The 17,560-nt window shown below is 40.5% G+C and overlaps 1 protein-coding gene across 1 annotated transcript in view; it reads right to left on the bottom strand.

Annotated features, from left to right (window-relative positions):
• fcho1 (FCH and mu domain containing endocytic adaptor 1) overlaps positions 1-17,560 on the bottom strand; it is a 109,185-nt gene that overhangs the window by 21,240 nt on the left and 70,385 nt on the right. Inside the window, exons 18-20 of the mRNA XM_057841082.1 lie at positions 6,184-7,236; positions 5,946-6,052; positions 1,109-1,304 (exon numbers count right to left, since the gene is read on the bottom strand). Coding sequence (XP_057697065.1) covers positions 1,109-1,304; positions 5,946-6,052; positions 6,184-7,236 — 1,356 coding nt within the window. The remainder of the gene's footprint in view (positions 1-1,108; positions 1,305-5,945; positions 6,053-6,183; positions 7,237-17,560) is intronic.

Raw genomic sequence — 17,560 nt, forward strand, 5'->3', positions numbered from 1 at the left:
CAACAGTGAATATGACATAACTCATTTAACATGGCTGAATCCATCTGCTCCCTGTTAAGACCAACATAAGCAAATATGTTTTTTTATGTATTGGTAATTTAGTTTATAGTTATATGGCAGAAAACACTCAGGTGACTTGAAGTTCCGGTCTGAGACCCCAAATTTGGTCAGATTTCAAATTTGTCCTATATGCCTGTGTGATACATCATTGGAAAGCTTAAAGTTAAAATCTCTATTTTCTGGGGAAGAAAAATTTTGAACAGGAGGGCATTTAAGAAAAATCAACCTTTAAAGAGGGGTGCAAGTGCAGAAACTGCTTTTTCAGCCTTATCTTTGTTTAGAGTATTGTGAAAAACACATTAGCATTTTATAGCATTTAAGCTAGCGGACTTTTGCTGTGCAAGATAGCCAACTGTTCTTTTGTCGTACTTAGATCATCATTTATTTATTTTCTTAATACCGTTTAAGGCTAAACTCAGGTATTTTAATTTATTTTTACATAAAACTGCAATTCTGCATAATTTGAAGAAACACTCGGGAATTTTATTTTGTGTTCGTATTCAATGCTGTTTTGATAGTGCAATTTTAGCAAGCCTTTGTTTGACATCTCTTAAAATTTATTTTGCAACTGCATGAATGTTCCTAATCCAATTCGATTACTCGATTATTCGAACTAACTTGCTGATAGATTAATCGATTACTAAAATAATCCATAGCTGCAGCCCTAGATCTTTTAATATCTCCAGCAACATGTTCGCCTCGGATACAGAACATTCAAGTCTTGCACCTGCCATGTCTTTTGGTCACTGTGCTTCCTCTAGCTTCCGGGAATAACGTATATACTGACGTAACAGAAATGCGGAGTAAAGACCGTTCGAAATATTGGATTTTGTGTTTTCATGCGCGCCGATCGGATTATAAATCGACATAAACCCAACCTTCTAGGTTGGAATAAAATCTTGACCGGAAGAGGCTTGATCGGGTCAGTTGTATTCTGAATGGGGTGTGAACATGAAGCATTTTTATTCCAATCAAGCTTTTAATCCGAATAAATGTGTCCATGTCAACTTAGCCAATGAGCCGGTAGCCAAGCTTGGGTGTTCCTTACGTTGTCTTGGTGGGTGGTCCTGGAGCGGGTAGGGCAAAGGCGAGGCTTGTCCCACCCTGGAGGGGCTGGGGGCTCGGTTCTGCCCCACCCATTCAATGTCCCTGGTTTGAGTCCCCCACTCACTGGGACTGGAGGAAGATGAGGAGGTGAGGGAGGGGCTGGGCTCCGGCAATGGTGAAGAGCACAGAGACCGTGACTGAAACCAAAGGACAGAAAGGGTCCACAATAGCGTGACTTGATTGATTCACTTTAAGCCCGTAATACAAAACTACTGAAAGGAGATCCAATACATGTATAGACCCTACCCACCGACGTCACAAAATCACGTGCTCGCTGTATGGTTCCGCCCACTTGTCCGTCATTTTGTGTCTGTATTATCAATGGTCTCAATTGATCGAGCAATTTATAATGCATTTCATGGAAGACCCGGTGCTTTCGGATGCCGTAAACTCACTTGATGCGTTGCATAAAAGGCGTTATGTGGAAAAGCTTCGGTTTATCCATTCGCCAAATCCATATTTGATGCCTAAATCGATGTTTTTCGACCCGCTGTCTCCGCCGTTTTTGCCTGACATCTGCTAGCTACCCTGAACTGTACAACTATCTTGTCCACACAAAATCATCCTATTCTCACGAAAGTTTGAAAAACTTTAAGAGCTTGGAGGCTTATAAATACTTCGTTGCTGGTTGGGTGAAACAGGTCCTCGTCCACGAAAATTCGGCAGGAATCTATCTTGTGCTTGGAAAGGTGAGTTACGAAATTTTCAATTCAAAATCTTTTGTTATTGCTAAAATCCACTGTCAAGTCTAATGTATTTCATGTCGTTTGTCAATGGAGGTAGGGCTTTTAATGTTTATATGGTTTAGCGATAGCACTCTCACTACATACATACGTGTATGTTGTCGGCGATTAGCCTAGCAATGATCTTAATTGTGGTTGTCAGCCCAAAACCCTCTAAATATATATTAAATGCATCTTACCAGATATAAAATGACTACTACATAATCTGTGGTAATCGTTTGGAGCCCAGTTTTCTCGTCGAATTGCAGCAGCCCATCTCACTCTCTTCTCTCCGGGTCTCTCGGGATCCGGTAGAACTTCAAGTCTCTCCGTCTTCTCCGTCTATCTTCTCTGTTATTGCAACCGACCGCCACACACGCCTTCACCATTTTGATTATTAATGTTAACGAGCAGAAAAACACGTCGTAAATAGGAGGAATGTACGTAGCCGTAACAGGGAAACATGATGTGTTGACGGACAATTGGGCGGCACCAGTCAGGAGGAAGGAGTTGTGACGTCACGTGGGTAGGGTCTATAAGATGGTTGATTGTACAAATGTAACAATAAAAACTACAGTGTACATTGAAAAGCAAATAAATAAATCAATAAAAGATTTATTGTTCAAGACAGAAACACTTGTTTCATATTAGAAAATGCAATTTCTCCATGCTTTCGTTCTGGTCGGTAAAACTGGCTCAGTGGTAGAGCACAGTTCAGGTTGAAGGCTGTGCTAGCATTCTCTAGCTCAGGGGTCCCCAACCTATTCCACTAAGGCACACTGTGGGTGCAGGATTTCATTCTTACCAAACAAGATGACAACACTTTTTCCCCAATCTGGTGTTTTACAAGTGCAATCAGTTGATTGCAGTCAGGTGTGGCTTGTTTTAGCAGAAGCCTCATTGGTTCAACTGTCTCTGCTGGATCGGCTGGAACAAAAACCAGGACCCACAGTGTGCCTTGAGGACTGGGTTGAAAACCCCTGCTCTAGCTAACTTGAACCTAGAGGCAACGAAGGCACCAATAAGTTCGCAATTAATTAGCCCTGATGCATTCAAACAAAAAAATTGGACTCCGAAGATCAATAGATAGTGGCCAATGCTACATAGCTAACAAGGCGATCGTTTAACCTCTGACGGAGGAGTTGGAATTAAATTTACATCCTTCAAAAAGAAGAACAACACTTGTTTGAGTGTCGTCTAACCTAGGGATAATATTATATGTTCGATGTAGGGCTGAACCATGCTGGTAAAAACTGACGTTGTGACTTTTGGGGGATTTGCGATATTTATTGAGATATCTAAACTAGAAGAATTTTCACCAGATGACTTGAATAGCTCTGTTTGGGAATAATTTAGTTGACTCACTATGAGCACATTGTATTCATTAGAGATGTCCCGATACGTGATACGTGATCGGAAATCGGGCTTTTCAAGGATCGGAATTGGGTGAAAAGGATCGGCTTTTATGTTTTTCTGCTTCATGCTTGTACAGCCTCTCACCCTCTTGCTAAGCAGTGCGACCAAACTGTTTTTTTGGGTCACCAGTACAGCTGGCGTTTGGTACTTAAATTTAACAATGATTGACAGTTTTGTAGCTTTGATCTGGCCAGAAACACCTCAATAGCTCTACGATCAAAGGCACAAATGCGTTAATCATCACTGGGTTTGGTACACAGTCTGCGGCAACTCATTTATTGTGTAAGTGAGAGGCTGTTCTCGGCAGCGTGAGCGTAAAAGGAAAGATTTTTTTTTTTTCGGTATCGGATCTGGACTCTGTATCGGCAGATTCTCAAAATTAAGTGACTCAGGGGCCGTTTACATGGTGACTCTCCGAGAAGACGAAAAATTTCATGTTTGCATTGATATGGTTCCGTCTCCATTTGAACAATGTCACAATTCCGCATGAAAACAATGTAGTATTCATGCCAGGCCTTAAGGGGGAGTGCATATTTACAAGGCGACAGCGAATGATGCACTTTGACCTCCTCAGCCCGGAAGACAACATGCCCGCACACTCCAAGCAATGGCATTTTCTTTTGTTCAAAAAGGCACAATTGAAACATTCAACATATTAAAATTAAAAATATTATAAAAACAGTAAATTAAAGCCGACGTTCCACCATATTTGCTGTTTTTAATGTTTAGCTGCGCACGCCCAATGTGACGTGTACAGGTGCTGACGTTATCGGCACGGTACCGCGCCGTGGGAGCTTTTGATATGCATGTGGAGCAAGCCCCCCTCAAGCCCCCGCAATCGAATTCTTCCATTTCGGGGGCAGGATTCCAAGGTTTGCGTCTTTGCCTTGGGTCTTCGCCGACACCATAGGAACATGAGGCCACTCCGCAACACATTGCATCTTCGTGTCGCAGAGTCGCCATGGAAACTGCCCCTCAAAGTCTGACTCGGGTGCAAAAATATGCAATCGCGACATCCAGAGTATTCATATAATACTGTTTAATCCTGGCTAAGGAGGTTTATATGTGAATGATGAAGATTGGTGTATATAAAAGGGATCCAGGAAGCCATGTCTGTGCACAATTGCTGCTTTTATGAAGAAAAAAGTTTACTGAAGTTTACATTACTGGTGCACGATAATTATTGGTCCGATAATATGAATTATTACGTCATCCCAATAAATCCAATAACATATTAAAAGGACCGATAATATGTACTGTGCTGGCTGGCTGGGAAATCAGTTGAACATTTGCGGGGCATTGCTGCCACCTGCCGGTCAGAATAATTCGCTGCAACTATAATTTGGCCCACAAACTCATTCACTTTACACAGTGCTGTGTCTAGCGGTAGCACTGACAATCGTTAATGTTTTCTGTTACTTACGTTTCCGCCTCGGAAATATATGTCAGTAAGTATTTATGTTTACTATAACATATGGATGTGCAATATATGTTTACTTTGTCGGTGAAGGGTTATATGTACAGAACTTCTTAAGTTGTTGTGTTATAGAAGCCAGCCAATGCTTAAGGCTAGTAGCTCAAGCTAGTGTGCTATGCTATACATACATATAATAGTTGCCGTGTAATGTTAGTCCAGTCAGCATGCTTGGTAGGATTTTATACTATGCAGAGAAGAAACCTCATACTTTATTGAATATGGGTTCACTCACTGCCGTTTATATTGATTATTATAAGGCAAGCCATTAAACTTTTTTGTTCTACCATGTTTTTGTTATGAGGAATGAGTTATAAACCTTACAATAAATTGTTTGCATTTTACAGTGTTCGTTATAAGTTAGTAAGTTATTGAGAGGCCTTTGGGTTATTGATAGGCTTGCTGTCCCAACCTGTCTCCCAGGTTAAGAAAGTTGTTTCATGGACCAAGACCACAACAGTCTCCTGTACCACCAAATATTTTAATCTGATGACAAAGCACAATAACTGTTGGGTTTATGTTTTAGTTCAGTGCTCATTGTTCAGGAAACACATCCTCAATTATATTGACTAATTGATTGTGATTGACTCAAATCATATTTATTTGAAAAAATAAATATTGGCACTTTATTTTAAGTCAAGACTGTTCTTGTCTTTGTTTTGTTCATTATAATGATGTTCATGTCATTATGAAAATTCTAGTGAGGTCAAAGGCAAATCTATTTTTATTACCACCATTATTTTTTTTTTTAAACCTCCAGGTGTTCAAAAATTCCAGTGAATATACATTTTTTAAAAAATCATTTTTTTTTTTTTTTTTTTTTTTTTTTTTTTTGATACCCAAAGTACCATCAAAATCTCTTTATTTTCCAAAATTTCACACTAGTTGTGCATGGATTTCCAGTTCAAAAAGGAAAAGACAAAATATTTATTATCGGTTATCGATATCGGTATCGGCTTTGAGGAGCAGGAAGTTATCGATATCGGTTTCAAAAAATGGATATCGTGCACCCCTAGTTTACATTAAAAAAAGAAATCGCACATCCTGTGATAGGACTATTGCGCATGTGCACACTGCGATGGCGATGTTCAAACGATATATTGTGCAGGCCTAGTAGGATGCTTTGCTTTGCAAAAGTTTCACACAAAAAGAAAATTCACACTCACTCGGTCATTGCCGCTGAGTCGACCTGAGGCCTTCTTGGTCTTGTTAGCCCTGGACAGAGCCGCTGTGACCACTTGAGCTGATTCATGCCGGAAGTTGTGTTTGGTACCTTACAAACAGACACAAAGACAGTGGGTCTCGATCATACCATGAAACAGGACATTTTTTGGTAAAATCTTGGGTTTTGCTTCAATTTTACTGAAGGATATGAGACTTGTTCTACATCCAGGAAAGCCATACCCTTGTGAGAGATGACATTGCCAGCTAGCGGGGTGCTGATGTCTAGACAGTCTTGATCTTTGTCAGTGGAGAAACAAAGATCCTCCTGTGGGCCAGAATGTCTCGTAAGGGGAGGAGCGTTTCGGCGAGGTTCGCTCTCTGATGATCGATGTTTTCTCCTCTCTGCTGCGGAATCTCCCTTTCCAACTCCTCCTTCACTTAGTTTAGAACTACTTGGCTGTCCCGCCTGTCCAGAGGACCCTTCACTAAATGGGTTATGCACAGAATTCCAATGCATAAGTTCCTTCTTTGGCTGGGATTGGACAAAAGATCCTTGGCCGGTATCAAACTCAAGTTTATTGCTGTTGGTGCTGCTACTACTGCTACGTGGAATAATTCCACCTGTTGCAGCCAATGATGATTGGTGAGTGGGGCTGCCAATCATTGTGATTGCAAATGGGTCATCGGAAGAACCAGGAGGAGGTAGGCTTCGGTCTCGCTTCCTTTCTCTGTTCTTACGATTCGACACAATGGATGAAGATGAGGAAGAAGGGGGTGGGAGAGTCTTGGTGTCAGCGAAAGGGTCCCCTCGCACTTCAGTCCCTTTTCCTTCCTGGTTTAGACGTTGAGGCTGGCGTGGCCAGGCGTCACACTCCTGGGTGACGTTCCTGTCAAAAGCAGCAAAGAAGGGATCCTCAGAGGGATGTCTGCAGTTCCATACCATTGATTCCATATCTGAAGAGGGGAAAGACTGCTGGAAGGCAGGGAAGCGCGTGGAAGAAGAGTCCATATCTGAGGGGAGTCTAGCGGCGCGAGGTGGACCGACGGACCAAGCGGTCATGGGGTCATCTTGGGGATGAGGACTTTGAGCTGGGGAGGGGTCATTGAACACTGAGAGGAAAGGGTCAGCAGGTCGCCCTCGTGTTTGTGTTTGCTCTTTGCTTTGTGAAACAGGAGGCCACGCTGCCCATCCCACCGGCTCAGGAGATGGCCCGTGTGTCTGAAGGGATGGTGAGTCTAGACCAGAGTCCTCAATGTTCTCTGGCGAGGAAGAGTCTGATGAAAAGGCAGCATCTGAAGGAAATCCACCAGTTACTGGGCTGTAGAACGTGCAGTCTTTAAAGCAGTACTTCTCAAATAGTGGGGCGGGCCCCCCCAGGGAGGCGCAAAGTGACGCTGGGGGTGGCGCATGTGACCTTGGGGAAAAACTTTTTTACCGTACTAGAATAAAGTGTAATATGACAAAGCTTATGTAGCATTTGGCTTTGACTTTTAGTACAGTGGGAGACGAGGAAAGGCCAGTCTGTTTACTTTTTGTAAAAATGTTTGCAGCGGACAGCAGGAATTATTTTTTTCAGCGAAAACGTGCCGAATATTGCCAACAATCCTACCACTTTGTCAGTGTTACATCAGTAAACCGGCGAGCACTGTCAGCATCATATAAGGTGGTATACTAAATTCCTCAGTGCAAAATAATCCCACACCATAGGAAAGGAGCTAATACTGCCTGCCGCAAAAATAAAAACTGTCCCTCTGTCCAATGACATTGTCATTTTTTTTCGATTAATTTTTGTTTTTCAGTCTAATTGTTTGGCATATTGTCCTCGTGAGTTAATGTTGCTAATCAATTTGAATTTATTATAATTTTATTATTATATTATTATTATTTATGTTATTAAATGTTATTTTTCCGTATCAAACGGTAAAAAAATGTATCAAGTGTATTTTTACAGTATGGTTGTGTTTTTTTTTTTTCTACTTTTGTAAATTGATCTATATTACTTTTTTCTTTAATATTAAAAAGAACAAAATGTTATGCAGAGGTGTTCTTATAATGGTAAGAATTTTATATACAAACTAGAAACTGCAATTTCGGGAGAAATTACACACCTTGGTCTTTCCTCTGTGGAGATACAGATCTTAGCCCCACTCAGGTCTATCAATAGAATGGATCATAATGCCAGTCATTGGCAAAAAACAAAGTAAAAGCCGTTAGAAATGAATGGGAGAATTGGACGTCCATGGACGTCAATGGCGGCACCTTTCATAATTGTTAATGGAATCGGGGAAGTTTGGGGGACACGTCCTAATGATATCTAGTCATTTTCTGTTGATTTTGGGAAAAAAAAAAAAATCCCATTGAAAATGAATGGGAAAATTTTTGGACGTCCATGGACGTCAATGGTATCAACTTACATAAGCGTCAATGGAATCCAAGTACATTGGCATCAATAGAATGAACAAACATGAAGAAATGGCATTGGAAATGAATGGGAAGTTTGGACGTCCATGGACGTCAATGGCATCACCCCCCATAAGCGGCAATGCAATCGGGGACATTTGGGGGACACGTCCTAATGATATCTAGTCATTTTCTGTTGATTTGGGGAAAAAAAAAAATTTCCCATTGAAAATGAATGGGAAAAATTTTGGACGTCCATGGACGTCAATGGTATCAACTTACATAAGCGTCAATGGAATCCAAGTACATTGGCATCAAAAGAATGAACAAACATGAAGAAATGCCATTGGAAATGAATGGGAAGTTTGGACGTCCCTGGACGTCAATGGCATCACCCTCCAAAAGCAGCAATGCAATCGGGGACATTTGGGGGACAGGTCCTATTGATATGTAGTCATTTTCTGTTGATTTGGGGAAAAAAAAAAATTCCCATTGAAAATGAATGGGTAAAATTTTGGACGTCCATGGACGTCAATGGCAGCACCCCCCATAAGCGTCAATGGAATTGGGGACGTTTGGGATATACGTCCTATTGATATCTGGTCATTTTCTGTTGATTTGGAGAAATTTAGTTTTTTCCCCATTGAAAATGAATGGGAAAAATTTTGGACGTCCATGTAAGTCAATGGCGGCACCCTTCATAAGCGTCAATGGAATTGGGGAAGTTTGGGGGACACGTCCTATTGATATCTGGTCATTTTCTGTTGATTTGGGGTAATTTTGTTTTTTCCCCATTGAAAATGAATGGGAAAGATTTTGGACGTCCATGGCAGTCAATGGCATCGACATCCATATAATCAATTGAATCCAAGTACATTGGCATCAGTAGATTCGACATGCATGGCCGTCAATGGCATCAATGCAATGTAAATTCCATTGGAAATCCCACTGGAAGTGAATGGGACTTTTCCCATTCGAAATGAATGGGATAGTTTTTGGCAAATTTCCGAGGAAGCGTAATTTTTTTCCAAATTCTGTATACAACTTTTATGCCCCTCACCGTCCCGGAATTTTTGATGCCCAAATTATGTGATTTGGTCAAAAATTGTAGGACTAGATACATTTTGAAACTTTTTTTTTTTTCACGGAAAATTGCCGTTTACGGACGAAAGGAAAAATTTTCGGGGCCATTTGTAAAGTTTCCTGTGTCACGCGAAAATTCCGGTCGTGCCGATACTTGAACGGTGCCGATCGGTCTAACGGTTCGGGCTGTGAAGCGCGCGTTTTTTTTCCATTCAAAATGAATAGGAAAGTTTTTGGCAAATTTCCGGGGAACCGTAAATTTTTGCCAAATTCTGTATACAACTTTTATGCCCCTCACTGTCCCGGAATTTTTGATGCCCAAATTATGTGATTTGGTCAAAAATTGTAGGACTAGATACATTTTGAAACTTTTTTTATTTTTCGGAAAATTGCCGTTTACGGGCGAACGGAAAATTTTTCGTGGCGGTTTGAAAAATTCCCATCGTCACGCGAAAAATCCGGTCGTGCCGATACTTCAACGGTGCCGATCGGTGCTACGGTTTGGGCTGTGCGTTGGCTCAAAAAAACGCGGAGAATTATTGAATAATAATAATAATAAAGTTGCACAACAACATAACCTTGTTCTTTCCTTCAGAAAGACCAAGGTAATAATAATAATAAAGTTGCACAATAACAATACCTTGTTCTTTCTTTCAGAAAGACCAAGGTAATAATAAGTACAATAAAGTTGTAGAATATCATTACCTTGTTCTTTCCTTTGGAAAGACCAAGGTAATAAAGTTGCACAATAACAATACCTTGTTCTTTCTTTCAGAAAGACCAAGGTAAAAATTACACACCTTGGTCTTTCCTCTGTGGAGATACAGATCTTAGCCCCACTCAGGTCTATCAATAGAATGGATCATAATGCCAGTCATTGGCAAAAAACAAAGTAAAAGCCGTTAGAAATGAATGGGAGAATTGGACGTCCATGAACGTCAATGGCATCACCCTCCATAAGCGGCAATGCAATCGGGGACATTTGGGGGACACGTCCTAATGATATCTAGTCATTTTCTGTTGATTTGGGAGAAAAAAAAAAATCCCATTGAAAATGAATGGGAAAAATTTTGGACGTCCATGGACGTCAATGGTATCAACTTACATAAGCGTCAATGGAATCCAAGTACATTGGCATCAATAGAATGAACAAACATGAAGAAATGCCTTTGGAAATGAATGGGAAGTTTGGACGTCCGTGGACGTCAATGGCATCACCCCCCATAAGCGGCAATGCAATCGGGGACATTTGGGGGACACGTCCTAATGATATCTAGTCATTTTCTGTTGATTTGGGGAAAAAAAAAAATTCCCATTGAAAATGAATGGGAAAAATTTTGGACGTCCATGTACGTCAATGGTATCAACTTACATAAGCGTCAATGGAATCCAAGTACATTGGCATCAATAGAATGAACAAACATGAAGAAATGCCATTGGAAATTAATGGGAAGTTTGGACGTCCGTGGACGTCAATGGCATCACCCTCCATAAGCAGCAATGCAATCGGGCACATTTGGGGGAAACGTCCTATTGATATCTAGTCATTTTCTGTTGATTGGGGGAAAAAAAAAAAAATTCCCATTGAAAATGAATGGGAAAAATTTTGGACGTCCATGGACGTCAATGGTATCAACTTACATAAGCGTCAATGGAATCCAAGTACATTGGCATCAAAAGAATGAACAAACATGAAGAAATGCCATTGGAAATGAATGGGAAGTTTGGACGTCCCTGGACTTCAATGGCATCACCCTCCATAAGCAGCAATGCAATCGGGGACATTTGGGGGACAGGTCCTATTGATATCTAGTCATTTTCTGTTGATTTGGGGAAAAAAAAAAATTTCCCATTGAAAATGAATGGGTAAAATTTTGGACGTCCATGGACGTCAATGGCAGCACCCCCCATAAGCGTCAATGGAATTGGGGCGTTTGGGATATACGTCCTATTGATATCTGGTCATTTTCTGTTGATTTGGAGAAATTTAGTTTTTTCCCCATTGAAAATGAATGGGAAAAATTTTGGACGTCCATGTAAGTCAATGGCGGCACCCTTCATAAGCGTCAATGGAATTGGGGAAGTTTGGGGGACACGTCCTATTGATATCTGGTCATTTTCTGTTGATTTGGGGTAATTTTGTTTTTTCCCCATTGAAAATGAATGGGAAAAATTTTGGACGTCCATGGCCGTCAATGGCATCGACATCCATATAGTCAATTGAATCCAAGTACATTGGCATCAGTAGATTCGACATGCATGGCCGTCAATGGCATCAATGCAATGTAAATTCCATTGGAAATCCCATTGGAAGTGAATGGGACTTTTCCCATTCGAAATGAATGGGATAGTTTTTGGCAAATTTCCGAGGAAGCGTAATTTTTTTCCAAATTCTGTATACAACTTTTATGCCCCTCACCGTCCCGGAATTTTTGATGCCCAAATTATTTGATTTGGTCAAAAATTGTAGGACTAGATACATTTTGAAACTTTTTTTTTTTTCACGGAAAATTGCCGTTTACGGAAGAACGGAAAAATTTTCGGGGCCATTTGTAAAGTTTCCTGTGTCACGCGAAAATTCCGGTCATGCCGATACTTGAACGGTGCCGATCGGTCTAACGGTTCGGGCTGTGAAGCGCGCGTTTTTTTTCCATTCAAAATGAATAGGAAAGTTTTTGGCAAATTTCCGGGGAACCGTAAATTTTTGCCAAATTCTGTATACAACTTTTATGCCCCTCACCGTCCCGGAATTTTTGATGCCCAAATTATGTGATTTGGTCAAAAATTGTAGGACTAGATACATTTTGAAACTTTTTCTATTTTTCGGAAAATTGCCGTTTACGGGCGAACGGAAAATTTTTCGTGGCGGTTTGAAAAATTCCCATCGTCACGCGAAAAATCCGGTCGTGCCGATACTTGAACGGTGCCGATCGGTGCTACGGTTTGGGCTGTGCGTTGGCTCAAAAAAACGCGGAGAATTATTGAATAATAATAAAAAATAACTAGAAACTGCAATTTCGGGAGAAATTACACCTTGGTCTTTCCTCTGTGGAGATACAAATCTTAGCCCCACTCAGGTCTATCAATAGAATGGACCATAATGCCAGTCAATGGCACTAAACAAAGTAAAAGCCGTTAGAAATGAATGGGAGAATTGGACGTCCATGGACGTCAATGGCGGCACCTTTCATAATTGTTAATGGAATCGGGGAAGTTTGGGGGACACGTCCTAATGATATCTAGTCATTTTCTGTTGATTTGGGGAAAAAAAAAAAATTCCCATTGAAAATGAATGGGAAAAATTTTGGACGTCCATGGACGTCAATGGTATCAACTTACATAAGCGTCAATGGAATCCAAGTACATTGGCATCAATAAAATGAACAAACATGAAGAAATGCCATTGGAAATGAATGGGAAGTTTAGACGTCCATGAACGTCAATGGCATCACCCTCCATAAGCGGCAATGCAATCGGGGACATTTGGGGGAAACGTCCTAATGATATCTAGTCATTTTCTGTTGATTTGGGAAAAAAAAAAAAAAATCCCATTGAAAATGAATGGGAAAAATTTTGGACGTCCATGGACGTCAATGGTATCAACTTACATAAGCGTCAATGGAATCCAAGTACATTGGCATCAATAAAATGAACAAACATGAAGAAATGGCTTTGGAAATGATTGGGAAGTTTGGACGTCCATGGACGTCAATGGCATCACCCCCCATAAGCGGTAATGCAATTGGGGACATTTGGGGGACACGTCCTAATGATATCTAGTCATTTTCTGTTGATTTGGGGAAAAAAAAAAAATTCCCATTGAAAATGAATGGGAAAAATTTTGGACGTCCATGGACGTCAATGGTATCAACTTACATAACCGTCAATGGAATCCAAGTACATTGGCATCAAAAGAATGAACAAACATGAAGAAATGCCATTGGAAATGAATGGGAAGTTTGGACGTCCCTGGACGTCAATGGCATCACCCTCCATAAGTAGCAAAGCAATCGGGGACATTTGGGGGACAGGTCCTATTGATATCTAGTCATTTTCTGTTGATTTGGGGAAAAAAAAAATTTTCCCATTGAAAATGAATGGGTAAAATTTTGGACGTCCATGGACGTCAATGGCAGCACCCCCCATAAGCGTCAATGGAATTGGGGACGTTTGGGATATACGTCCTATTGATATCTGGTCATTTTCTGTTGATTTGGAGAAATTTAGTTTTTTCCCCATTGAAAATGAATGGGAAAAATTTTGGACGTCCATGTAAGTCAATGGCGGCACCCTTCATAAGCGTCAATGGAATTGGGGAAGTTTGGGGGACACGTCCTATTGATATCTGGTCATTTTCTGTTGATTTGGGGTAATTTTGTTTTTTCCCCATTGAAAATGAATGGGAAAAATTTTGGACGTCCATGGCAGTCAATGGCATCGACATCTATATAGTCAGTTGAATCCAAGTACATTGGCATCAGTAGATTCGACATGCATGGCCGTCAATGGCATCAATGCAATGTAAATTCCATTGGAAATCCCATTGGAAGTGAATGGGACTTTTCCCATTCGAAATGAATGGGATAGTTTTTGGCAAATTTCTGAGGAAGCGTAATTTTTTTCCAAATTCTGTATACAACTTTTATGCCCCTCACCGTCCCGGAATTTTTGATGCCCAAATTATTTGATTTGATCAAAAATTGTAGGACTAGATACATTTTGAAACTTTTTTTTTTTTCACGGAAAATTGCCGTTTACGGACGAACGGAAAAATTTTCGGGGCCATTTGTAAAGTTTCCTGTGTCACGCAAAAATTCCGGTCGTGCCGATACTTGAACGGTGCCGATCGGTCTAACGGTTCGGGCTGTGAAGCGCGCGATTTTTTTCCATTCAAAATGAATAGGAAAGTTTTTGGCAAATTTCCGGGGAACCGTATATTTTTGCCAAATTCTGTATACAACTTTTATGCCCCTCACCGTCCCGGAATTTTTGATGCCCAAATTATGTGATTTGGTCAAAAATTGTAGGACTAGATACATTTTGAAACTTTTTTTATTTTTCGGAAAATTGCCGTTTACGGGCGAACGGAAAATTTTTCGTGGCGGTTTGAAAAATTCCCATCGTCACGCGAAAAATCCGGTCGTGCCGATACTTCAACGGTGCCGATCGGTGCTACGGTTTGGGCTGTGCGTTGGCTCAAAAAAACGCGGAGAATTATTGAATAATAATAATAATAATACTAGAAACTGCAATTTCGGGAGAAATTACACACCTTGGTCTTTCCTCTGTGGAGACACAGATCTTAGCCCCACTCAGGTCTATCAATAGAATGGATCATAATGCCAGTCATTGGCAAAAAACAAAGTAAAAGCCGTTAGAAATGAATGGGAGAATTGGACGTCCATGGACGTCAATGGCGGCACCTTTCATAATTGTTAATGGAATCGGGGAAGTTTGGGGGACACGTCCTAATGATATCTAGTCATTTTCTGTTGATTTGGGGGGGAAAAAAAATTCCCATTGAAAATGAATGGGAAAAATTTTGGACGTCCATGGAAGTCAATGGTATCAACTTACATAAGCGTCAATGGAATCCAAGTACATTGGCATCAATAAAATGAACAAACATGAAGAAATGCCATTGGAAATGAATGGGAAGTTTAGACGTCCATGAACGTCAATGGCATCACCCTCCATAAGCGGCAATGCAATCGGGGACATTTGGGGGAAACGTCCTAATGATATCTAGTCATTTTCTGTTGATTTGGGAAAAAAAAAAAAAAATCCCATTGAAAATGAATGGGAAAAATTTTGGACGTCCATGGACGTCAATGGTATCAACTTACATAAGCGTCAATGGAATCCAAGTACATTGGCATCAATAAAATGAACAAACATGAAGAAATGGCTTTGGAAATGATTGGGAAGTTTGGACGTCCATGGACGTCAATGGCATCACCCCCCATAAGCGGTAATGCAATCGGGGACATTTGGGGGACACGTCCTAATGATATCTAGTCATTTTCTGTTGATTTGGGAAAAAAAAAAAAAAATCCCATTGAAAATGAATGGGAAAAATTTTGGACGTCCATGGACGTCAATGGTATCAACTTACATAAGCGTCAATGGAATCCAAGTACATTGGCATCAATAAAATGAACAAACATGAAGAAATGGCTTTGGAAATGATTGGGAAGTTTGGACGTCCATGGACGTCAATGGCATCACCCCCCATAAGCGGTAATGCAATCAGGGACATTTGGGGGACACGTCCTAATGATATCTAGTCATTTTCTGTTGATTTGGGGAAAAAAAAAAATTCCCATTGAAAATGAATGGGAAAAATTTTGGACGTCCATGGACGTCAATGGTATCAACTTACATAACCGTCAATGGAATCCAAGTACATTGGCATCAAAAGAATGAACAAACATGAAGAAATGCCATTGGAAATGAATGGGAAGTTTGGACGTCCCTGGACGTCAATGGCATCACCCTCCATAAGTAGCAATGCAATCGGGGACATTTGGGGGACAGGTCCTATTGATATCTAGTCATTTTCTGTTGATTTGGGGAAAAAAAAAAATTTCCCATTGAAAATGAATGGGAAAAATTTTGGACGTCCATGGACGTCAATGGTATCAACTTACATAAGCGTCAATGGAATCCAAGTACATTGGCATCAATAAAATGAACAAACATGAAGAAATGCCATTGGAAATGAATGGGAAGTTTAGACGTCCATGAACGTCAATGGCATCACCCTCCATAAGCGGCAATGCAATCGGGGACATTTGGGGGAAACGTCCTAATGATATCTAGTCATTTTCTGTTGATTTGGGAAAAAAAAAAAAAAATCCCATTGAAAATGAATGGGAAAAATTTTGGACGTCCATGGACGTCAATGGTATCAACTTACATAAGCGTCAATGGAATCCAAGTACATTGGCATCAATAAAATGAACAAACATGAAGAAATGGCTTTGGAAATGATTGGGAAGTTTGGACGTCCATGGACGTCAATGGCATCACCCCCCATAAGCGGTAATGCAATCGGGGACATTTGGGGGACACGTCCTAATGATATCTAGTCATTTTCTGTTGATTTGGGGAAAAAAAAAAAATTCCCATTGAAAATGAATGGGAAAAATTTTGGACGTCCATGGACGTCAATGGTATCAACTTACATAACCGTCAATGGAATCCAAGTACATTGGCATCAAAAGAATGAACAAACATGAAGAAATGCCATTGGAAATGAATGGGAAGTTTGGACGTCCCTGGACGTCAATGGCATCACCCTCCATAAGTAGCAATGCAATCGGGGACATTTGGGGGACAGGTCCTATTGATATCTAGTCATTTTCTGTTGATTTGGGGAAAAAAAAAAATTTCCCATTGAAAATGAATGGGAAAAATTTTGGACGTCCATGGACGTCAATGGTATCAACTTACATAAGCGTCAATGGAATCCAAGTACATTGGCATCAATAAAATGAACAAACATGAAGAAATGCCATTGGAAATGAATGGGAAGTTTAGACGTCCATGAACGTCAATGGCATCACCCTCCATAAGCGGCAATGCAATCGGGGACATTTGGGGGAAACGTCCTAATGATATCTAGTCATTTTCTGTTGATTTGGGAAAAAAAAAAAAAAATCCCATTGAAAATGAATGGGAAAAATTTTGGACGTCCATGGACGTCAATGGTATCAACTTACATAAGCGTCAATGGAATCCAAGTACATTGGCATCAATAAAATGAACAAACATGAAGAAATGGCTTTGGAAATGATTGGGAAGTTTGGACGTCCATGGACGTCAATGGCATCACCCCCCATAAGCGGTAATGCAATCGGGGACATTTGGGGGACACGTCCTAATGATATCTAGTCATTTTCTGTTGATTTGGGGAAAAAAAAAAAATTCCCATTGAAAATGAATGGGAAAAATTTTGGACGTCCATGGACGTCAATGGTATCAACTTACATAACCGTCAATGGAATCCAAGTACATTGGCATCAAAAGAATGAACAAACATGAAGAAATGCCATTGGAAATGAATGGGAAGTTTGGACGTCCCTGGACGTCAATGGCATCACCCTCCATAAGTAGCAATGCAATCGGGGA

The sequence above is a fragment of the Corythoichthys intestinalis genome, chromosome 7 (genome assembly GCF_030265065.1).
Source record: "Corythoichthys intestinalis isolate RoL2023-P3 chromosome 7, ASM3026506v1, whole genome shotgun sequence".
NCBI lineage: Eukaryota > Metazoa > Chordata > Actinopteri > Syngnathiformes > Syngnathidae > Corythoichthys > Corythoichthys intestinalis.